Below are 25,536 nucleotides of genomic sequence, written 5' to 3'. Positions count from 1 at the left end.
ACAATCAGACAATGTACAGGGACGTTAACAACTACAGTAAAAGTGGGGAGGATGGCTTTCCTATCTACAATCAGACAATGTGTGTGATCTGACCATGTCAGGGACGTCTAACAACTACAGTAAAAGTGGGGAGGATGGCTTTCCTATCTACAATCAGACAATGTGTGTGATCTGACCATGTCAGGGACGTCTAACAACTACAGTAAAAGTGGGGAGGATGGCTTTCCTATCTACAATCAGACAATGTGTGTGATCTGACCATGTCAGGGACGTCTAACAACTACAGTAAAAGTGGGGAGGATGGCTTTCCTATCTACAATCAGACAATGTGTGTGATCTGACCATGTCAGGGACGTCTAACAACTACAGTAAAAGTGGGGAGGATGGCTTTCCTATCTACAATCAGACAATGTGTGTGATCTGACCATGTCAGGGACGTCTAACAACTACAGTAAAAGTGGGGAGGATGGCTTTCCTATCTACAATCAGACAATGTGTGTGATCTGACCATGTCAGGGACATCTAACAACTACAGTAAAAGTGGGGAGGATGGCTTTCCTATCTACAATCAGACAATGTGTGTGATCTGACCATGTCAGGGACGTCTAACAACTACAGTAAAAGTGGGGAGGATGGCTTTCCTATCTACAATCAGACAATGTGTGTGATCTGACCATGTCAGGGACGTCTAACAACTACAGTAAAAGTGGGGAGGATGGCTTTCCTATCTACAATCAGACAATGTGTGTGTGATCTGACCATGTCAGGGACGTCTAACAACTACAGTAAAAGTGGGGAGGATGGCTTTCCTATCTACAATCAGACAATGTGTGTGATCTGACCATGTCAGGGACGTCTAACAACTACAGTAAAAATGGGGAGGATGGCTTTCCTATCTACAATCAGACAATGTGTGTGATCTGACCATGTCAGGGACATCTAACAACTACAGTAAAAATGGGGGAGGATGGCTTTCCTATCTACAATCAGACAATGTGTGTGATCTGACCATGTCAGGGACGTCTAACAACTACAGTAAAAATGGGGAGGATGGCTTTCCTATCTACAATCAGACAATGTATGTGATCTGACCATGTCAGGGACGTCTAACAACTACAGTAAAAGTGGGGAGGATGGCTTTCCTATCTACAATCAGACAATGTGTGTGATCTGACCATGTCAGGGACGTCTAACAACTACAGTAAAAGTGGGGAGGATGGCTTTCCTATCTACAATCAGACAATGTGTGTGATCTGACCATGTCAGGGACGTCTAACAACTACAGTAAAAGTGGGGAGGATGGCTTTCCTATCTACAATCAGACAATGTGTGTGATCTGACCATGTCAGGGACGTCTAACAACTACAGTAAAAATGGGGAGGATGGCTTTCCTATCTACAATCAGACAATGTGTGTGATCTGACCATGTCAGGGACATCTAACAACTACAGTAAAAATGGGGAGGATGGCTTTCCTATCTACAATCAGACAATGTATGTGTTCTGACCATGTCAGGGACGTCTAACAACTACAGTAAAAGTGGGGAGGATGGCTTTCCTATCTACAATCAGACAATGTGTGTGATCTGACCATGTCAGGGACGTCTAACAACTACAGTAAAAATGGGGAGGATGGCTTTCCTATCTACAATCAGACAATGTGTGTGATCTGACCATGTCAGGGACGTCTAACAACTACAGTAAAAATGGGGAGGATGGCTTTCCTATCTACAATCAGACAATGTGTGTGATCTGACCATGTCAGGGACGTCTAACAACTACAGTAAAAGTGGGGAGGATGGCTTTCCTATCTACAATCAGACAATGTGTGTGATCTGACCATGTCAGGGACGTCTAACAACTACAGTAAAAGTGGGGAGGATGGCTTTCCTATCTACAATCAGACAATGTGTGTGTGATCTGACCATGTCAGGGACGTCTAACAACTACAGTAAAAGTGGGGAGGATGGCTTTCCTATCTACAATCAGACAATGTGTGTGATCTGACCATGTCAGGGACATCTAACAACTACAGTAAAAGTGGGGAGGATGGCTTTCCTATCTACAATCAGACAATGTGTGTGATCTGACCATGTCAGGGACGTCTAACAACTACAGTAAAAGTGGGGAGGATGGCTTTCCTATCTACAATCAGACAATGTGTGTGATCTGACCATGTCTGGGACGTCTAACAACTACAGTAAAAGTGGGGAGGATGGCTTTCCTATCTACAATCAGACAATGTGTGTGTGATCTGACCATGTCAGGGACATCTAACAACTACAGTAAAAATGGGGAGGATGGCTTTCCTATCTACAATCAGACAATGTGTGTGATCTGACCATGTCAGGGACGTCTAACAACTACAGTAAAAGTGGGGAGGATGGCTTTCCTATCTACAATCAGACAATGTGTGTGATCTGACCATGTCAGGGACGTCTAACAACTACAGTAAAAATGGGGAGGATGGCTTTCCTATCTACAATCAGACAATGTGTGTGATCTGACCATGTCAGGGACGTCTAACAACTACAGTAAAAGTGGGGAGGATGGCTTTCCTATCTACAATCAGACAATGTGTGTGATCTGACCATGTCAGGGACGTCTAACAACTACAGTAAAAGTGGGGAGGATGGCTTTCCTATCTACAATCAGACAATGTGTGTGATCTGACCATGTCAGGGACATCTAACAACTACAGTAAAAGTGGGGAGGATGGCTTTCCTATCTACAGTCAGACAATGTGTGTGATCTGACCATGTCAGGGACGTCTAACAACTACAGTAAAAATAGGGAGGCATGGACACTTTCACTTCAATTAAGTCTATGTCAAAAACTCTATGTGGACACTATCAATAAGTGCAAATCTTGACAAGTAATTATAATATAGATAGACTTTTAAAGCATGGAGCAACTAAATTATCACATAGCAAACAGTTTGATAACCGATATATATAGAAAATATCTATGCTTGCACATAGAATGTTATTAACATAAAATGACATTTGCTATACTCTACTGTGTACTATTTTATTGGATGTAAACTATATTGTGAAGTAAAGCAACATGCAATATGTGTACCTGCCAGAATGTCCGCTTCATCCATGAAGTGTGTTGTCAGTAGAATTACCCTTCCTTCTTTTTTCTCTTTGAGGATGGACCAAAGATGGCGCCGAGAGTAAGGATCCATACCAGCAGTGGGCTCATCAAGGAATATTATCTAAGAATAGAATCAGATTGAAATCAGAATTGTGTTATCACTTCCAGAGTCACATGTTTGTCTCCATTAATAGGATTCTAACAATACAAACTATGCAATGATGTTACATACAATTGAATCTCATTATATCAAATACAGCTGTCAGAATTACAAGCTTACTTCCTATCTAATACTTTGATCATTAGAAGTTTTACCGTTATCAAGTCAAGTTATAGACTCAACAAAGGTTGACTACAAAAACATTACTTTAAACTCTGAATACATATATACCCATTACATATATCATCATATCCGACTGATCTGATTCACTCCTGTAATATTTTTGCATATGTCAGTAGACAAATGTGTAATAGAACCTGGAGCGTATTTTCATTGGCTTGAATTTCATTGTGACATCAGTAAACAATGGCGGGATGTCAGGATTCGAGGATGTCATTACAAAATGGCGGACTGCGCTAACATTTTTGTAATGCATTTTGACATTGAGATTCTTTGAAATGTAGTTATGTAATAAAAAGCATCTTAAATTTGTCTTCATTTCATGTAAGATTTGTTGTTAGTCATGGCTCGTAAAAATAAAAACTTCTTTACAATCCTATACATAACAGGTGTTTTTTACAGTCTACAACTACAATGACCTTTGGGTCTCCAATGAGAGCAATGGCCACACAGAGCTTCCTCTTCTGGCCACCACTCAGGTTCTTGGCAAATGTATTCCTCTCCTTGTATAAGTCTACGTTTTTAAGAGCTGTATCCGTCTACAATGAGAATCATTCAGTTTTTAATTTTCACTACTTAACACAAAATATTGAAAAAAGGAATAAATTCATTAAATTGCCTGGAATTTTTATATTGTAGGTGATTTTAAATAGAAAGGGAATGGAATGTTTATTTTCTGTGAATTACATGTGTAACATATATGTTTGGAGATTACACAAAATCTGAAAAACAAAATCGTTGTCAACAAGCGAACACCCTTGTATGAGGTGTGCACTGCCCACACTTTATTATTGTTTTTTCCCCATTTGTCATCGTTATTTTTTCGGTCTGTTTTTTAAAATAAATACACATATTAATAAAATATTGTATTTGTGTAATGGTAAAACAAGAGTAAGACTGGTACCTCACTACTAAGGCGGCTGTCAGGTACCCCTTTGATGGCTCCATACACATGTAAATGTTCTATACAAGACAGATCATCAAACAAGATGTTGTGTTGGGGACAAATACCAGTCATAGAACGGATCTTCTGCATTTCTACTCCACTGGTAATGTTCTGAAGTAAAAAAACCAAACTCTTATTAGAGATGCTCCACCGCCGACAAAGCATACACTGTATTTATCATTTGAACAATAATTAGTGTTTAATCTTATATATATGTCTAATCAACACAAAAAACAATATCAAATAATTTATTTTGCTTTTGGTGTATACCCAATCAATACTTCATTCCATATAGGACATAGTGCCACAGAATTTTTTTGGGATGCAATTAATTATTTTTGATATTTTTTTCTTGAAGTAAAATGAGAAGCTCAAACTTTTCAATAGTAGTAATGGTGTAAATTAGGTAACTTTTGTAACTGAAGGAAAAAAAATAATACTTCTGCTCCTGTTTTTGATAGAGAAAAACCACCATTTGTCAGTGGTGGAGCATCTTTAACAACAGCTATCATCAACTCTAAAATAGCATTCAAATCCAGCGATTGGTAAATAATACAAACTATAGGATTAAAATGAAGTAACAAAGTCATCCCTTCCATTGGAACTTACCAAACCCAGTATAAAGGCTGTTCCCTTAGTCGGGGGCATCCCTTCCATTGAAACTTACCAAACCCAGTATACAGGCTGTTCCCTTAGTCGGGGGCATCCCTTCCATTGAAACTTACCAAACCCAGTATACAGGCTGTTCCCTTAGTCGGGGGCATCCCTTCCATTGAAACTTACCAAACCCAGTATACAGGCTGTTCCCTTAGTCGGGGGCATCCCTTCCATTGAAACTTACCAAACCCAGTATACAGGCTGTTCCCTTAGTCGGGGGCATCCCTTCCATTGAAACTTACCAAACCCAGTATAGAGGCTGTTCCCTTAGTCGGGGGCATCCCTTCCATTGAAACTTACCAAACCCAGTATAGAGGCTGTTCCCTTAGTCGGGGGCATCCCTTCCATTGAAACTTACCAAACCCAGTATACAGGCTGTTCCCTTAGTCGGGGGCATCCCTTCCATTGAAACTTACCAAACCCAGTATACAGGCTGTTCCCTTAGTCGGGGGCATCCCTTCCATTGAAACTTACCAAACCCAGTATACAGGCTGTTCCCTTAGTCGGGGGCATCCCTTCCATTGAAACTTACCAAACCCAGTATAGAGGCTGTTCCCTTAGTCGGGGGCATCCCTTCCATTGAAACTTACCAAACCCAGTATACAGGCTGTTCCCTTAGTCGGGGGCATCCCTTCCATTGAAACTTACCAAACCCAGTATACAGGCTGTTCCCTTAGTCGGGGGCATCCCTTCCATTGAAACTTACCAAACCCAGTATAGAGGCTGTTCCCTTAGTCGGGGGCATCCCTTCCATTGAAACTTATCAAACCCAGTATAGAGGCTGTTCCCTTAGTCGGGGGCATCCCTTCCATTGAAACTTACCAAACCCAGTATAGAGGCTGTTCCCTTAGTCGGGGGCATCCCTTCCATTGAAACTTATCAAACCCAGTATAGAGGCTGTTCCCTTAGTCGGGGGCATCCCTTCCATTGAAACTTACCAAACCCAGTATAGAGGCTGTTCCCTTAGTCGGGGGCATCCCTTCCATTGAAACTTACCAAACCCAGTATAGAGGCTGTTCCCTTAGTCAGGGGCATCCCTTCCATTGAAACGTACCAAACCCAGTATAGAGGCTGTTCCCTTAGTCGGTGGCATCCCTTCCATTGAAACTTACCAAACCCAGTATAGATGCTGTTCTCTTAGTCGGTGGCATCCCTTCCATTGAAACTTACCAAACCCAGTATAGAGGCTGTTCCCTTAGTCGGTGGCATCCCTTCCATTGAAACTTACCAAACCCAGTATAGATGCTGTTCTCTTAGTCGGTGGCATCCCTTCCATTGAAACTTACCAAACCCAGTATACAGGCTGTTCCCTTAGTCGGTGGCATCCCTTCCATTGAAACTTACCAAACCCAGTATACAGGCTGTTCCCTTAGTCGGGGGCATCCCTTCCATTGAAACTTACCAAACCCAGTATAGAGGCTGTTCCCTTAGTCGGGGGCATCCTTCCATTGAAACGTACCAAACCCAGTATACAGGCTGTTCCCTTAGTCGGGGGCATCCCTTCCATTGAAACTTACCAAACCCAGTATACAGGCTGTTCCCTTAGTGGGGGGCATCCCTTCCATTGAAACTTACCAAACCCAGTATAGAGGCTGTTCCCTTAGTCGGGGGCATCAGGCCAGTCAACATGTTCACCAGAGTTGTCTTTCCTGCTCCGTTGTGACCTAACAGACAGGTGACTTGACCTTCATAGATGTCCAACGACAAACCTTCAGAAAAGGAACATTTATTCAGTGCCCTTTAATTGACAAAGATATAAAACATAAAGTACACACAAAACATGTTTTGATTTAAATAACATTAACTTTACCACCACTGCCAAACTTCAATCAACCACCCATCTCCTTCAAACCAACATTAGACTCTCAATCACAATTCCAAAACAATAATACAACCATCGAACCTATCCTCTGAATTAACATATTCCCATGCTCTTAAATCATCACTATCCCTACCACAAACACTGGAATCTCCACCCCTCCTAAAACTGTCACACATCCATCCCTACCACTAACACTAGAATCTCCACCTCTCCTAAAACTGTCACATACTCATCCCTATCACTAATACTAGAATCTCCACCCCTCCTAAAACTGTCACACATCCATCCCTACCACTAACACTAGAATCTCCACCCCTCCTAAAACTGTCACACACTCATCCCTATCACTAACACTAGAATCTCCACCTCTCCTAAAACTGTCACATACTCATCCCTATCACTAATACTAGAATCTCCATCCCTCCTAAAACTGTCACATACTCATCCCTACCACTAACACTAGAATCTCCACCTCTCCTAAAACTGTCACATACTCATCCCTATCACTAATACTAGAATCTCCACCCCTCCTAAAACTGTCACATACTCATCCCTACCACTAACACTAGAATCTCCACCCCTCCTAAAACTGTCACATACTCATCCCTATCACTAATACTAGAATCTCCACCCCTCCTAAAACTGTCACACACCCATCCCTACCACTAACACTAGAATCTCCACCCCTCCTAAAACTGTCACATACTCATCCCTACCACTAATACTAGAATCTCCACCCCTCCTAAAACTGTCACACATCCATCCCTACCACTAACATTAGAATCTCCACCCCTCCTAAAACTGTCACATACTCATCCCTATCACTAATACTAGAATCTCCACCCCTCCTAAAACTGTCACATACTCATCCCTATCACTAATACTAGAATCTCCACCCCTCCTAAAACTGTCACATACTCATCCCTACCACTAACACTAGAATCTCCACCCCTCCTAAAACTGTCACATACTCATCCCTATCACTAATACTAGAATCTCCACCCCTCCTAAAACTGTCACACACCCATCCCTACCACTAACACTAGAATCTCCACCTCTCCTAAAACTGTCACATACTCATCCCTACCACTAATACTAGAATCTCCACCTCTCCTAAAACTGTCACACATCCATCCCTACCACTAACACTAGAATCTCCACCCCTCCTAAAACTGTCACATACTCATCCCTATCACTAATACTAGAATCTCCACCCCTCCTAAAACTGTCACACACTCATCCCTACCACTAATACTAGAATCTCCAACCCTCCTAAAACTGTCACACACCCATCCCTATCACTAATACTAGAATCTCCACCTCTCCTAAAACTGTCACATACTCATCCCTATCACTAATACTAGAATCTCCACCTCTCCTAAAACTGTCACACATCCATCCCTACCACTAACACTAGAATCTCCACCCCTCCTAAAACTGTCACACACCCATCCCTATCACTAACACTGGAATCTCCACCCCTCCTAAAACTGTCACATACTCATCCCTATCACTAATACTAGAATCTCCACCCCTCCTAAAACTGTCACACACATCCATCACTACCACTTACACTAGAATCTCCATCCCTCCTAAAACTGTCACACACCCATCCCTATCACTCAACACTAGAATCTCCACCCCTCCTAAAACTGTCACACACCCATCCCTATCACTAATACTAGAATCTCCACCCCTCCTAAAACTGTCACACACCCATCCCTATCACTAACACTAGAATCTCCACCCCTCCTAAAACTGTCACATACTCATCCCTATCACTAACACTAGAATCTCCACCCCTCCTAAAACTGTCACACACCCATCCCTACCACTAACACTAGAATCTCCACCCCTCCTAAAACTGTCACACACCCATCCCTATCACTAACACTAGAATCTCCACCCCTCCTAAAACTGTCACATACTCATCCCTATCACTAATACTAGAATCTCCACCCCTTCTAAAACTGTCACATACTCATCCCTACCACTAACACTAGAACCTCCACCCCTCCTTAAACTGTCACACACCCATCCCTACCACTAACACTAGAATCTCCATCCCTCCTAAAACTGTCACATACTCATCCCTAGCACTAACACTAGAATCTCCACCCCTCCTAAAACTGCCACACACACATTCCTACCACTAACACTGGAATCTCACCCCTCCTAAAACTGTCACACACTCATCCCTACCACTAACACTAGAATCTCCACCCCTCCTAAAACTGTCACACACTCATCCCTACCACTAATACTAGAATCTCCACCCCTCCTAAAACTGTCACACACCCATCCCTACCACTAATACTAGAATCTCCACCCCTCCTAAAACTGTCACATACTCATCCCTACCACTAACACTAGAATCTCCACCCCTCCTAAAACTGTCACACACCCATCCCTACCACTAATACTGGAATCTCCACCCCTCCTAAAACTGTCACATACTCATCCCTATCACTAATACTAGAATCTCCACCCCTCCTTAAACTGTCACATACTCATCCCTATCACTAATACTAGAATCTCCACCCTCCTAAAACTGTCCACATCTCCCTACCACTAAACTAGAATCTCCACCCTCCTAAAACTGTCACACACATCCATCCCTACCACTAACACTAGAATCTCCACCCCTCCTAAAACTGTCACATACTCATCCCTATCACTAACACTAGAATCTCCACCCCTCCTAAAACTGTCACACACTCATCCCTATCACTAATACTAGAATCTCCACCCCTCCTAAAACTGTCACACATCTATCACTACCACTTACACTAGAATCTCCATCCCTTAAAACTGTCACACACCCATCCCTATCACTAATACTAGAATCTCCACCCCTCCTAAAACTGTCACACACCCATCCCTATCACTAATACTAGAATCTCCACCCCTCCTAAAACTGTCACACACCCATTCCTACCACTAATACTAGAATCTCCACCCCTCCTAAAACTGTCACATACTCATCCCTATCACTAACACTAGAATCTCCACCCCTCCTAAAACTGTCACACCACCCATCCCTATCACTAACACTAGAATCTCCACCCCTCCTAAAACTGTCACACACCCATCCCTATCACTAACACTAGAATCTCCACCCCTCCTAAAACTGTCACATACTCATCCCTATCACTAATACTAGAATCTCCACCCCTCCTAAAACTGTCAATACTCATCCCTAGCACTAACACTAGAATCTCCACCCCTCTGTCAAACAAAGAATCTGTCACACACCCATCCCTACCACTAACACTAGAATCTCCACCCCTCCTAAAACTGTCACATACTCATCCCTAGCACTAACACTAGAATCTCCACCCCTCCTAAAACTGCCACACACACATTCCTACCACTGTCACTGGAATCTCACCCCTCCTAAAACTGTCACACACTCATCCCTACCACTAACACTAGAATCTCCACCCCTCCTAAAACTGTCACACACCCATCCCTACCACTAACACTAGAATCTCCACCCCTCCTAAAACTGTCACACACCCATCCCTACCACTAACACTAGAATCTCCACCCCTCCTAAAACTGTCACACACTCATCCCTACCACTAACACTAGAATCTCCACCCCTCCTAAAACTGTCACACACCCATCCCTACCACTAACACTAGAATCTCCACCCCTCCTAAAACTGTCACACACCCATCCCTACCACTAACACTAGAATCTCCACCCCTCCTAAAACTGTCACACACACCATCCCTACCACTAACACTAGAATCTCCACCCCTCCTAAAACTGTCACACACTCATCCCTACCACTAACACTAGAATCTCCACCCCTCCTAAAACTGTCACACACCCATCCCTACCACTAACACTGGAATCTCCACCCCCACCCCTCCTAAAACTGTCACACATCCATCCCTACCACTAACACTAGAATCTCCACCCCTCCTAAAACTGTCACACACCCATCCCTACCACTAATACTAGAATCTCCACCCCTCCTAAAACTGTCACACACCCATCCCTACCACTAACACTAGAATCTCCACCCCTCCTAAAACTGTCACACACCCATCCCTACCACTAACACTAGAATCTCCACCCCTCCTAAAACTGTCACACACCCATCCCTACCACTAACACTGGAATCTCACCCCTCCTAAAACTGTCACACACTCATCCCTACCACTAACACTAGAATCTCCACCCCTCCTAAAACTGTCACATACTCATCCCTACCACTAATACTGGAATCTTCACCCCTCCTAAAACTGTCACACACACCATCCCTACCACTAATACTAGAATCTCCATCCCTCCTAAAACTGTCACACACCCATCCCTACCACTAACACTAGAATCTCCACCCCTCCTAAAACTGTCACACACCCATCCCTACCACTAACACTGGAATCTCCACCCCTCCTAAAACTGTCACATACTCATCCCTACCACTAACACTAGACTCCATCCCTCCTAAAACTATCACACACCCATTCCTACCACTAACACTAGAATCTCCACCCCTCCTAAAACTGTCACATACTCATCCCTACCACTAATACTGGAATCTCCACCCCTCCTAAAACTGTCACATACTCATCCCTACCACTAATACTGGAATCTCCACCCCTCCTTAAACTGTCACATACTCATCCCTACCACTAATACTGGAATCTCCACCCCTCCTTAAACTGTCACATACTCATCCCTATCACTAATACTAGAATCTCCACCCCTCCTAAAACTGTCACATACTCATCCCTACCACTAACACTAGAATCTCCACCTCTCCTAAAACTGTCACACACTCATCCCTACCACTAATACTAGAATCCCCACCCCTCCTAAAACTGTCACACACCCATCCCTACCACTAACACTAGAATCTCCACCCCTCCTAAAACTGTCACACACTCATCCCTACCACTAATACTAGAATCTCCACCCCTCCTAAAACTGTCACACACCCATCCCTACCACTAATACTAGAATCTCCATCCCTCCTAAAACTGTCACACACCCATCCCTACCACTAATACTAGAATCTCCACCCCTCCTAAAACTGTCACACACCCATCCCTACCACTAACACTAGAATCTCCACCCCTCCTAAAACTGTCACACATCCATCCCTACCACTAATACTGGAATCTCCACCCCTCCTAAAACTGTCACACACATCCATCCCTACCACTAACATTGGAATCTCAACCCCTCCTAAAACTATCACACACCCATTCCTACCACTATCACTAGAATCTCCACCCCTCCTAAAACTGACACACACCCATCCCTACCACTAACACTGGAATCTCCATCCCTCCTAAAACTGTCACACACCCATCCCTACCACTAACACTAGAATCTCCACCCCTCCTAAAACTGTCACATACTCATCCCTAGCACTAACACTAGAATCTCTATCCCTCCTAAAACTGTCACACACCCATCCCTACCACTAACACTAGAATCTCCACCCCTCCTAAAACTGCCACACATCCATCCCTACCACTAACACTGGAATCTCCATCCCTCCTAAAACTGTCACACACCCATCCCTACCACTAACACTAGAATCTCCATCCCTCCTAAAACTGTCACACACCCATCCCTACCACTAACACTAGAATCTCCACCCCTCCTAAAACTATCACACATCCATCCCTACCACTAACACTGGAATCTCCACCCCTCCTTAAACTGTCATACACTCATCCATACCATTAACACTTGAATCTCCATCCCTCCTAAAACTGTCACACATCCAACCCTACCATTAACACTGGAATCTCACCCCTCCTAAAACTGTCACATACTCATCCCTACCACTAATACTAGAATCTCCACCCCTCCTAAAACTGTCACACACTCATCCCTACCACTAACACTGGAATCTCCACCCCTCCTAAAACTGTCACATACTCATCCCTACCACTAACACTAGAATCTCCACCTCTCCTAAAACTGTCACACACCCATCCCTATCACTAATACTAGAATCTCCACCCCTCCTAAAACTGCCACACACCCATCCCTACCACTAACACTAGAATCTCCACCCCTCCTAAAACTGTCACACACTCATCCCTACCACTAATACTGGAATCTCCATCCCTCCTAAAACTGTCACACACCCATCCCTACCACTAACACTAGAATCTCCACCCCTCCTAAAACTGTCACACACCCATCCCTACCACTAATACTGGAATCTCCACCCCTCCTAAAACTGCCACACACCCATTCCTACCACTATCACTGGAATCTCCACCCCTCCTTAAACTGTCACACACCCATCCCTACCACTAATACTAGAATCTCCACCCCTCCTAAAACTGTCACGCACCCATCCCTACCACTAATACTAGAATCTCCACCCCTCCTAAAACTGTCACACACCCATTCCTACCACTAACACTAGAATCTCCACCCCTCCTAAAACTGTCACACACCCATCCCTACCACTAATACTAGAATCTCCACCCCTCCTAAAACTGTCACACACCCATCCCTACCACTAACACTAGAATCTCCATCCCTCCTAAAACTGTCACACACCCATCCCTAACATTAACACTAGAATCTCCACCCCTCCTTAAACTGGCACACACCCATCCCTACCACTAATACTAGAATCTCCACCCCTCCTAAAACTGTCACACACCCATTCCTAACATTAACACTAGAATCTCCACCCCTCCTAAAACTGTCACACACCCATCCCTACCACTAATACTGGAATCTTCACCCCTCCTAAAACTGTCACACACCCATCCCTAACATTAACACTAGAATCTCCACCCCTCCTAAAACTGTCACACACTCATCCCTACCACTAACACTAGAATCTCCACCCCTCCTAAAACTGTCACGTACCCATCCCTACCACTAATACTAGAATCTCCACCCCTCCTAAAACTGTCACAAACTCATCCCTACCACTAATACTGGAATCTCCACCCCTCCTAAAACTGTCACACACCCATCCCTACCACTAACACTAGAATCTCCACCCCTCCTAAAACTGTCACACACCCATCCCTACCACTAATACTGGAATCTCCACCCCTCCTTAAACTGGCACACACTCATCCCTACCACTAATACTAGAATCTCCACCCCTCCTAAAACTGTCACACACCCATCCCTACCACTAACACTGGAATCTCCACCCCTCCTAAAACTGTCACATACTCCTACACTACCTGTCCACCCTCCACTAACACTGGAATCTCCACCCCTCCTAAAACTGTCACAAACCCATCCCTACCACTAACACTAGAATCTCCACCCCTCCTAAAACTGTCACACACCCATCCCTACCACTAACACTAGAATCTCCACCCCTCCTAAAACTGTCACACACCCATCCCTACCACTAACACTAGAATCTCCATCCCTCCTAAAACTGTCACACACCCATCCCTACCACTAATACTGGAATCTCCACCCCTCCTAAAACTGTCACACACCCATCCCTAACATTAACACTAGAATCTCCACCCCTCCTTAAACTGGCACACACCCATCCCTACCACTAACACTAGAATCTCCACCCCTCCTAAAACTGTCACACACCCATCCCTACCACTAATACTGGAATCTCCACCCCTCCTAAAACTGTCACATACCCATCCCTAACATTAACACTAGAATCTCCACCCCTCCTTAAACTGGCACACACCCATCCCTACCACTAATACTGGAATCTCCACCCCTCCTAAAACTGCCACACACCCATTCCTACCACTATCACTGGAATCTCCACCCCTCCTAAAACTGTCACACACCCATCCCTACCACTAACACTAGAATCTCCACCCCTCCTAAAACTGTCACACACCCATCCCTACCACTAATACTAGAATCTCCACCCCTCCTAAAACTGTCACGCACCCATCCCTACCACTAATACTAGAATCTCCACCCCTCCTAAAACTGTCACACACCCATTCCTACCACTAACACTAGAATCTCCACCCCTCCTAAAACTGTCACATACTCATCCCTACCACTAATACTGGAATCTCCACCCCTCCTTAAACTGTCACATACTCATCCCTATCACTAACACTGGAATCTCCACCCCTCCTAAAACTGTCACATACTCATCCCTACCACTAATACTGGAATCTCCACCCCTCCTAAAACTGTCACACACCCATTCCTACCACTAACACTAGAATCTCATCCCTCCTAAAACTGTCACACATCCATCCCTACCACTAATACTAGAATCTCCACCCCTCCTAAAACTGTCACACACCCATCTCTACCACTAATACTAGAATCTCCACCCCTCCTAAAACTGTCACGCACCCATTCCTACCACTATCACTGGAATCTCATCCCTCCTAAAACTGTCACACACCCATCCCTACCACTAATACTAGAATCTCCACCCCTCCTAAAACTGTCACACACCCATCCCTACCACTAATACTAGAATCTCATCCCTCCTAAAACTGTCACACACCCATCCCTACCACTAATACTAGAATCTCCACCCCTCCTAAAACTGTCACACACCCATCCCTATCACTAACACTGGAATCTCCACCCCTCCTAAAACTGTCACACACAGATCCCTACCACTAATACTGGAATCTCCACCCCTCCTAAAACTGTCACAAACTCATCCCTACCACTAATACTGGAATCTCCACCCCTCCTAAAACTGTCACACATCCATCCCTACCACTAATACTAGAATCTCCACCCCTCCTAAAACTGTCACATACTCATCCCTACCACTAATACTGGAATCTCCACCCCTCCTAAAACTGTCACACATCCATCCCTACCACTAATACTAGAATCTCCACCCCTTCTAAAACTGTCACATACTCATCCCTACCACTAATACTGGAATCTCCACCCCTCCTAAAACTGTCACACATCCATCCCCTTCATTACATCCTTAACCTGACCACTCAACTCTTTATTATCTCCCCTTATATCCTACCCTCACTACCATCCAAGGACACCCACCATTGACGGCTGGAACCATCTCATTAGTCTCCTTTGACTTGAACTCTTTGTGAATGTCCAAGAGTCTATATTAAGAAAAGTAAATCAATAACAAAAATAATCACTTCACTACATGAATTTACAAAGTTTGAAAGTATTTATACAGAACCAATAAACAAGTAGTTTAGGACCAGTAATTAGAAGATGAATAGCTGCTGAGATAATTACTTGACAGCAGTTTTGTCTTTAAGCTGAGATAATTACTTGACAGCAGTTTTGTCTAAGCTGAGATAATTACTTGACAGCAGTTTTGTCTTTAAGCTGAGATAACTACCTTACAGCAGTTTTGTCTTTAAGCTGAGATAACTACCTGACAGCAGTTTTGTCTTTAAGCTAAGATAATTACTTGACAGCAGTTTTGTCTTTAAGCTGAGATAATTACCTGACAGCAGTTTTGTCTTTAAGCTGAGATAATTACTTGACAGCAGTTTTGTATTTAAGCTGAGATAACTACCTTACAGCAGTTTTGTCTTTAAGCTGAGATAACTACCTGACAGCAGTTTTGTCTTTAAGTTCTGCTGGAACTGACTCAACAAATTCTTCATTCCCTTCTGAATACTCGACTCTGTGAAGCAGGGCTAGGTCATCATCCCCTTTACTGCACCAGTAGGACGGCATCAGGAAATACCAAGGCTTTTGTCTCGCTCCAAACTCACCTGTACAAGTAGAAAGTGTTAGTACAGACATTACAAAGTTAGGACAGCATCAGGAAATACCAAGGATTCTGTCTCGCTCCAAACTCACCTGTACAAGTAGAAAGTGTTAGTACAGACATTACAAAGTTAGGACAACATCATGAAATACCAAGGCTTTTGTCTCGCTCCATTCTCACCTGTACAGGCCAAGGACAGAACACTAACGGACTACTGATCTTTAATGTAGATAGACCACGTACCTGGAATAACATTGTCTAGGTAGGCAGCGAGGAAGAAGTACAGTAGAGTGTCGACCAGTAACATCACCAGAGGAGCATAGAGTGGAAAGTCACCATCACTAATCGTGCTGAAGTTCATTCCTCCATTCAGTGGCTTGTCAAGGAATATAGCCTAGCAATAGTATAATATATATAATTGTACATCAAGTATTTATTGTAGTTTACATTTCACAAATTGAATGTTATTTTCTATTTAAAGTGGGCTGAGACTAAATATTTTTAATCTTTCCGCATTTGATACTAAGAGTCTGACATGGTGAAACTTATAAAGTGTTTTCAGTTTTTAACGAAAAACCAACGAGATAAAAATTCAGTCACTCTTCTAAAAGTCCAAAACAGCATCATATAAATTAAAGAGAACTACTGTATATATCTATGTGTGTGTATACTGTCTCACCTGGTCAATAGCTAAGGCCACAGCAACAGGGGAGAGAATACACAAAAGCCAGCGCACACCTGGAGAAACACTGTACACTACGCCCCCTGACGGTAACATGGTCCGGGTTAAGCTCACAATGAGGTACAGACAGCTGAAGATAATACTCATTAAACTGGCCAAGCCTCCTGCACTCCGAGCCTTGTCGAAGAACGGTGTCAACATGTATGAAAATGTGATGATGGAAAGACCGTAAAAGAAAAGAATCAGGAAGAAAATTAATGCATTGCTGTTGGCGAAGAATGAAGTAGCCACCATGAGAATTGTGATAATAGCTGTTGATATGGCAATCACAATCAGGTAGACAAGTCCCCATGACAACCTGTCAATGGAAACAAACAAAGTTAGGATTTGGTTTGCCGGAGAGTTAAGGATGTCAGGTTAGAGTTGTGGAGAACAATCATTGACCTAGTTATTGGGTAACAGCTATTGACAACAGTACTGTACCCAAGGAAGTGGGTAGCCATTTTTTGTTTACTCTGTGTGGATACTGATTCGCTAGCATTTAACTCCTGATGTGCTTTCCAAGTTTCAACTCAATTGATTCACTTTATCAAAAGTTGACTAACACAAAGTCTAAAAATACAGGGTTTTAAGTAAAAAAAAATATATCAGAACTGGGTTAGATATTGTTCTCAATCTTTTCTCAACATTTAGGTACCTTTAATGATCATGTTGCAATAATCAGGAAATGAAATATGAATCAGCGTGATTCAAAATTTTACTTACCAAAATGCTGAATCGCGCAGTCCCATCATTTTCATGCTTTCCTTGATTTTTTTCTCCTTTTCGGCCACAAGGTTAGTGGTAAGATAGGATACAATGGGAGAGTATGCAATTACGAAGTATATAGAAGAAATGGTCTGTAGGTAACTCGTGTCAGGGGTGTAGGCTGGCTTTGGCATCATTTGTACAGAGATATCAGGCCTAGGATAACTACTGTCACCAGTTTGTATCTGTAACAAACAAATTATATACTATGTTCTCATTCTCAAAGTTTGTACAGAGATATCAGGCCTAAGTCATTCTCAAAGTTTGTACAGAGATATCAGGCCTAAGATAACTACTGTCACCAGTTTGTATCTGTAACAAACAAATTATATACTATGTTCTCATTCTCAAAGTTTGTACAGAGATATCAGGCCTAAGATAACTACTGTCACCAGTTTGTATCTGTAACAAACATAACTACTGTCACCAGTTTGTATCTGTAACAAACAAATTATATACTATGTTCTCATTCTCAAAGTTTGTACAGAGATATCAGGCCTAAGATAACTACTGTCACCAGTTTGTATCTGTAACAAACAAATTATATACTATGTTCTCATTCTCAAAGTTTGTACAGAGATATCAGGCCTAAGATAACTACTGTCACCAGTTTGTATCTGTAACAAACAAATTATATACTATCAGGCCTAAGATAACTACTGTCACCAGTTTGTATCTGTAACAAACAAATTATATACTATGTTCTCATTCTCAAAGTTTGTACAGAGATATCAGGCCTAAGATAACTACTGTCACCAGTTTGTATCTGTAACAAACAAATTATATACTATGTTCTCATTCTAAAAGTTTGTACAGAGATATCAGGCCTAAGCATTAACTACTGTCACCAGTTTGGTATCTGTAACAAACAAATTATATACTGGTAAAAAATTTTCTCTGAAATATGGAGAGAGATAAAGGTGTCAATAAAATATGTGGTCCTTACCCTGATGAATGCTGTATCTACTGCAGCCTGTAGCAGACAAAAGCCACTGTTGAGGTATTTATTAGCATCACAGTTGGTAGTGTCCGTCCCGTCTCCATTCCGACATTGACCTGTAAAACAAACATTTTACATACATATAGTTGTGATACAAAGTATACATTGTTTTATCATGGAAGACTTGGCTACATTGTATTTGTATACATGTTATATGACCATATATTGTTAATAGGGACACTGCAGGTTTGTTTTACTTGTGTTTTATATCAATTACAAGGACATGCTTCACTGTTCACTTAAATATATAATTTATGAACACTTTGGCTTAGTTTGATTGGTGCAAGATCCTACTAACATCCAAGGTCATCGAAGGACATGCCAGGCTAATTATAATTAGGAGGTAGAAAAAAGTTGGGAGTACCCAGAAAAAACCGACATGCAACCAGTACCTGTCAACTGCCCAACATGGGAATCGTTATCATGTGATATCTCAATCACTCAACCACTATGGCCCAATATACAAAACATGTATTTTGAAAACTTGAGTACATGTTATTTACAAAACACTGCATGTAGAGAGTTGAAATGAAAATGAAAGACTACTGACCTTGTTGTCGTATCCAGCTTGTTGTGTCGGCAGCATTATCATGTGGAGTTCTGATGGCATAGGACGAGTTGGTCTGACCATCGTAATAAAAGATAAGCCCTGCACTAACGTTTGAGCTGTCCGCGGAGTATGCAGTGTCCATTGAATTCTTATCCGCGTAGTAAACCAGTGTAGGTGGGGTAGGCAGGTTCAGCATCTGTTGAAGGATTGTCACAGAATCAGTGGCAATGGTACGGATTTCTGTTGTGTCTGGGGATACCAGAATGTTCTTACCCACAAAATTGTTGGCATTCTGGAGTGTGTTGTTGTCCAGAGTTCGGGCATTCATAAACGGAATTGATGGGAGTGTGTCTGTCTTGGTGGTCAATTTAATGACGGAGAGGATGATACCGAAGTACACAGGATAGAATATCTCCTGTAAATGTATTATAGCAATCCATTATACAAACAGACATTGTCTATTGCATTTTCTCTGTATGAAACACTAAATTAAAAAGCATCAAAATTTTAGTAAAACATTACTTTAGTGAATTCTTTGCAAAATCTTTTTCGTCTGTTCAGTACTCAAGAAAAGAACTAAAATGCTTATTACATTGGATGGCACTTACCATAATTTTATTTTTTATTTTTGTATATACTTATATATACAATACTCATATCAAATTTTAGGCTAATACCCTACTGTCCTGCTACAATGACATTACATTAAGCATACCTTAACAATTTCAGAGTCAAATCAAACTACTGAAAATCGCTTGTTTCCTTTATACTGTACATACCATTAAAAACTGCCGTTTGGCCCTTTTTTTTAAAAGGATATTTTTCTTCATCAGGGCCTTGAATTGGCCCAGAAATGATACCTGCATCTTGAATTTCTTTAAACAACTTTTCAGGTGTTAATTTTCTGTGGAAAAAAAATACATAAGTACATAAAAAGAAATTTACTCAAAAGATTTTAGACTAACAAGAATTCCACGTACATAATTTGGTTTAAATCGCATAATAAATACAAAAGTTATAGCATGGAAACATAGAAATTGTCTGTTTTGATTATTTTAAAGACCCGTAACTCTTGCAAATATTGACGAATTTTGACCAGTATCAAATCTTTCCAAGATCTCATTGATATAAAGCAATGAATCAAATTTGGTTAAAATCGGATTATTAATACTAATGTTATTGAGCGGAAACCATGGATTTATCTGTTTTTAAGATTTTGAAGTCTCGTAACTCTCGCAAATATTGACAGATTTTGACCAGTATCAAAGCCATCCGAGATCTCATTGATATTATACAATTATCAACCTATTTTCAGGTGGATACGGTGAGTTATCAACCAGAGTAAGTGATATATCCCGAGGCTGGATACGACTTGACGTCAAAAGTGATTATGACGTCACATTTCAAGGGAGTTTTCCTCGATCTATTTTTGACACAGGTTACTGGACTCGCGAGAGTTATCTGGACTGATTCCAGTAACCTCGCATGTTTTTTTGCCGCCGATTTCGGGGTTGATATCGCAGTTGATGAACACTTCTGAGAAACGTATTGGCCAATCAAAATACAGCAAAAGCACCAGTCATATAATACAAGAGATCCCAGAGGGATCTTGGTGCCCACCAAAGAATGATCTATATCTGACAAAGGAAAGATGGATCTTTTCTCTACTTTTTAAACTTTTTCAAACATACTACATATAAAATTTGAGACAGATCGCTTCAGTACCTTTTGAGAAATAGCGGTAACAAACTTCAACTATCAAAATCCAAGATGACTCCTTGGCGGCCATCTTGTTGATCAATCAGTCCCAAATCACAATATGCACAACTAGGGCCCTAGGGGAACCTACATGTGAAATTTGAGAAAGATCCATTCAACTCTTTCTGAGAAATAGCGATAACAAACTTTGAATATCAAAATACAAGATGGCTGCCTGGCAGCAATCTTGTTGACCGATCGGTCCCAAATCACAATTTGCACAACTTGGGCCCTAGGGGAGTCTACATATGAAATTTGAGACAGATCCCTTCAGTACTATCTGAGAAATAGCGATAACAAACTTTGAATATCAAAATCCAAGATGGCTGCCTGGCAGCAATCTTGTTGACCGATCGGTCCCAAATCACAATTTGCACAACTTGGGCCCTAGGGGAACCTACATATGAATTTTGAGACAGATCCCTTCAGTACTATCTGAGAAATAGCGATAACAAACTTTAACTATCAAAATCCAAGATGGCGGCCTGGCGGCCATCTTGTCCATCGATTGGTCCAAAAATGCAATATGCACAACTAGGTCCCTAGGGGAACCTACATATGCAATTTGAGACAGATCCCTTCAGTACTATCTGAGAAATAGCGATAACAAACTTTAACTATCAAAATCCAAGATGGCGGCCTGGCGGCCATCTTGTCCATCGATTGGTCCAAAAATGCAATATGCGCAACTAGGGCCCTAGGGGAACCTACATAGTAAATTTGAGAAAGATCCCTTCAGTACTTTTTGAGAAATAGGGATATCAAACCTTAACTATCAAAATCCAAGATGGCCGCCTGGCGGCCATATTGTTTTTCCTATCAGCCTCAAAATCTGTATAGCAGAACTAGGGACCCAGGGTAACCTCCATGTGAAGTTTGAACACCATCCCTTCAGTAGTTCTCAAGAAATATTGATAACAAACTTCAACTGCCAAAATCAAAGATGGCTGCCTGGCGGCCATCTTGTTTTTCCGATCAGCCTCAAAATCTGTATGGCAGAACTAGGGACCAAGGGTACCCTCCATGTGAAGTTTGAACACCATCCCTTCAGTAGTTCTCAAGAAATATCGATAACAAACTTCAACTGCCAAAATCAAAGATGGCTGTCTGGCGGCCATCTTGTTTTTCCGATCAGCCTCAAAATCTGCATGGCACAAATTTAAATATGGACCAAGGGGACCCTCCATGTGAAGTTTGAACAAAATCCCTGCAGTAGTTTTTAAGAAATAGTGATAACAAGCATTATTTACGGACGGACGACGGACCACGGAGGCAGGGCAATTTGAATAGCCCACCATCTGATGGGCTAAAAAAGCAATATACGAAATTAAGTTGAAATCAGACAATAAAACTGAAGTTTTCAAGGGAAAACCATGGATTTATCTGTTTGACGATTTCAAAGTCCCGAAACGCTTGCAAATATTGACGGATTTTAACCAGTATCGAACTCATCTGACATAGAGATATCTATGTGTCGGACTTGCATTGCAGGTGACAGAAAAATCATTCAATGTAAATATTTTATAGATATCATGATAACCTGTTTTAAGGCGGATACAGTGCATTACCAACCTGGAGAACTGATATCACCCGATACTGAATGATATAAATAATTAAGCCTATGATTATAAATGTGACATGTAAATGTGTAGCCAATGGCAGGGCATTTACTGTATGAGCATTTCAGATAATTATTTAATTTGTAGCTGTCAAAATCATAACTATTCAATGGCAAACAAAGTGTTCAAACCATTCACACCTGCTGGTTAATCAGGTGTGTCGAATACTGTTGATGATTATTACAGATTGAATGTTACAAAGCTTTCAAAAGTAAGACATAAATCAACTTCGCTAGCCAAGGGTATTAGTCCGATTCTCTTTCTATTACCCTTGGCATATCTCACTTCAGAACGGGTGGTCTCGCACTGCGCCACCTGCTGGATCACCGCAGTTGTGTCCCTTCCATTTACGTAATAAGCAACCAATTAAAAAGCTCGTATCATTGTTGTATGGTTGAAAAAATGGCAGCGCCCTATGAAACACGTGTGTTGTTTGCGACAGATTCAAAATACCAAAGATGAACATGTGTGCGAGTCATTTGTTTAATAGTAAGTTCGGACTCCAGGTTTTTTTTTGTGTTTCATGCAGAAGTTCTGCAATGTCCAATTTTGTAACGAGATCGCAGTATATCTTTTAATTGTTTAATTTGTGAAACATAAACCACACACGTACTTTCCAATTTGTTTGGAGAGCAACGTCTCCAAGACGTTCATTTAGCTGATATAAAACATCTAATTGATTAAATAGATAGTAATATAACTTCGCTAGGAGTTGATGTTGACAAGCATGACATGCCTGATGCCACATTATACAAATGTAGGTCACTATACTATCGCTTCAGTTCAGTTTTGTTGACATATCAAAGCTGCGTGTTCATTGGTCGCCTGAACCTAGCCGCATCCAATCAGAATTTGAAAGCAAAAACACCTGTTCTGAAGTGAGATATGCCAAGGGTAATAGAAAGAGAATCGGACTAATACCCTTGGCTAGCGAAGTTGGTCCATAAATAGGCTGTAACTGAATTACAGGATAAATTACTTCAAAAATAAGATGAACTTGAAAAAGGGTGGCTTTGAAAATGAATCTGGGATATTTTCCTTACTAAAAAAAAAAATAACCTGCAGCTTATTGTTGAGATTTTACAGTATATGTTATAGAACTTTATGAATAAAAAAAAGTGTTTTTTATCACTTCTAAAGAAAGTTTTAAATTACAATGTGTATGAGTTTATAATGCACAAATGAATATGAAATGTAAATTTCAACATTACAAATATTTCATATTGAATTAAGCTACATTTCAATCAGCTATAAAAAATAAATTAGGATGAGAAAATGGTAGTTTTTCTTCGAATATTAGAGAAATGAAAGAATTATCAGTTACCAGTACTATAATGTGACTGATGTCAAGGTCAATACATTAATATAAACAATATTGCTGGTAGCATCTCATTTATCTAATATAACCAGTTGCAGCTTCGAACATATTACGAATGAGATTTATTCAATATACTATATTATCATAACAATTTACAACCTGTACATTCCTGGAGCTCAGATAGGCCGTTGGCCGGGTAACATACTCAGATAACATTTTAACCATGGAGTCATTCATATATAGGCCACGACATTGTTTTGCTTGAATACTGCATCTTAAGATTACTACGGTAATATTAACCAGTAAAAGTAGTTATCAATAATATATCAATATTAATTTCCATCTAAATAACCGCTAAAATACATCAGTTTTGATAAGAACTCGTACATCAGGTGCATGTATGTGATGCACTCAATATAAATATTTCAGCTAATAACCTGTTAAAACTTCATTTAACAAAATCACAGAGTAAAATGTGAAGCAAAGTGTACATGATTATACCTTACATATCTACTGCGTACTGCCATACGTAGTCGCCTGTGATCACTGACCAGCTACTGCTACCATTCATACCCTGTAGAGACTATAACACCTTGGGTATTTCGCAACGTGTGAATTAAGCAACAATTTATATTTAAGTCATCTGACTATTTGCAATGTTTGTTTTTTTGTTTTTTTTTACCAAAACAGAAACCCATTTATCAAATACTAGTACCTACCTTTTGTCAACACTAATACCATTAGTGGTAGTTATCAATCTGTGTCACATGTGCTTTACAATAACATCATGTAAACAATGTGTGGTGGTGACCAATTTCTAATGGTGTGTGGAAATGATGATCCATTCTTGCCAACCCCCCTTATTTGAAGGGAGACTCTCGATTTTGAACCACCATTTTAGGCCATTTTAGCAAGTCCAAATTCTTTAATATTTAAGATGTCACAAATCTGACTATATCATATCAGAAAGAACAGGTCAATGTATGCAAAATTCAACCTCTAATTTCTTCATATGAGGTTACTAAGTAGACTTTCTTCAGGTTAAAAGTTTAAACATGTAAAATTACCCCCATGGAAATTTCAAAAAGTTGGCGATTTCAAATCGCATGTTGTTTTCAATTTTAAAAAGCATTTTCATTACATATCATATGAGGCTACCAACAATATTTTGCAATATCAGTTTGACAACTAGTACATTAAGAAATTAAACTTCATTGGACAGTGTCATGTTTAATATAAAGCAAGAATCCTTTTTACTGTAAATGTGAA

The 25,536-nt window shown here is 41.2% G+C and overlaps 1 protein-coding gene across 1 annotated transcript; it reads right to left on the bottom strand.

Annotated features, from left to right (window-relative positions):
• Positions 1–2,677: 2,677 nt before the first annotated feature.
• On the bottom strand, positions 2,678–24,896 carry LOC138324217 (cholesterol transporter ABCA5-like). Its single transcript, XM_069269296.1, has 14 exons — positions 24,769–24,896; positions 20,352–20,476; positions 19,573–19,987; positions 18,969–19,078; positions 17,981–18,207; positions 17,213–17,573; positions 16,777–16,927; positions 16,372–16,537; positions 15,843–15,907; positions 6,617–6,750; positions 4,343–4,495; positions 3,858–3,977; positions 3,081–3,219; positions 2,678–2,727 (listed from the first exon to the last, which is right to left on the bottom strand). The coding sequence occupies exons 2-14, from the start codon at positions 20,436–20,438 to the stop codon at positions 2,678–2,680; spliced, it is 2,178 nt and encodes a 725-aa protein (XP_069125397.1). The 5' UTR covers positions 20,439–20,476; positions 24,769–24,896.
• Between the last annotated feature and the right edge of the window lie 640 nt (positions 24,897–25,536).

This window comes from Argopecten irradians, chromosome 5 (genome assembly GCF_041381155.1).
Source record: "Argopecten irradians isolate NY chromosome 5, Ai_NY, whole genome shotgun sequence".
NCBI classification, from domain to species: Eukaryota; Metazoa; Mollusca; class Bivalvia; order Pectinida; family Pectinidae; genus Argopecten; species Argopecten irradians.
Note: the sequence above shows the minus strand (reverse complement) of the source record. Positions and strands in the feature narration are given on the sequence as shown.

What these genes read in the sequence shown, in the direction of transcription:
- LOC138324217 (XM_069269296.1), bottom strand. Translation starts at nt 20,438, where the DNA reads ATGCAGGTATCATTTCTGGGCCAATTCAAGGCCCTGATGAAGAAAAAT. An exon ending in AAGCTGGATACGACAACAAG is followed by an intron (nt 19,079 to 19,572) that starts GTCAGTAGTCTT and finishes TTTGTTTTACAG; the next exon opens with GTCAATGTCGGAATGGAGAC. An exon ending in GATGGTTCCAGCCGTCAATG is followed by an intron (nt 6,751 to 15,842) that starts GTGGGTGTCCTT and finishes CCTTTTCTGAAG; the next exon opens with GTTTGTCGTTGGACATCTAT.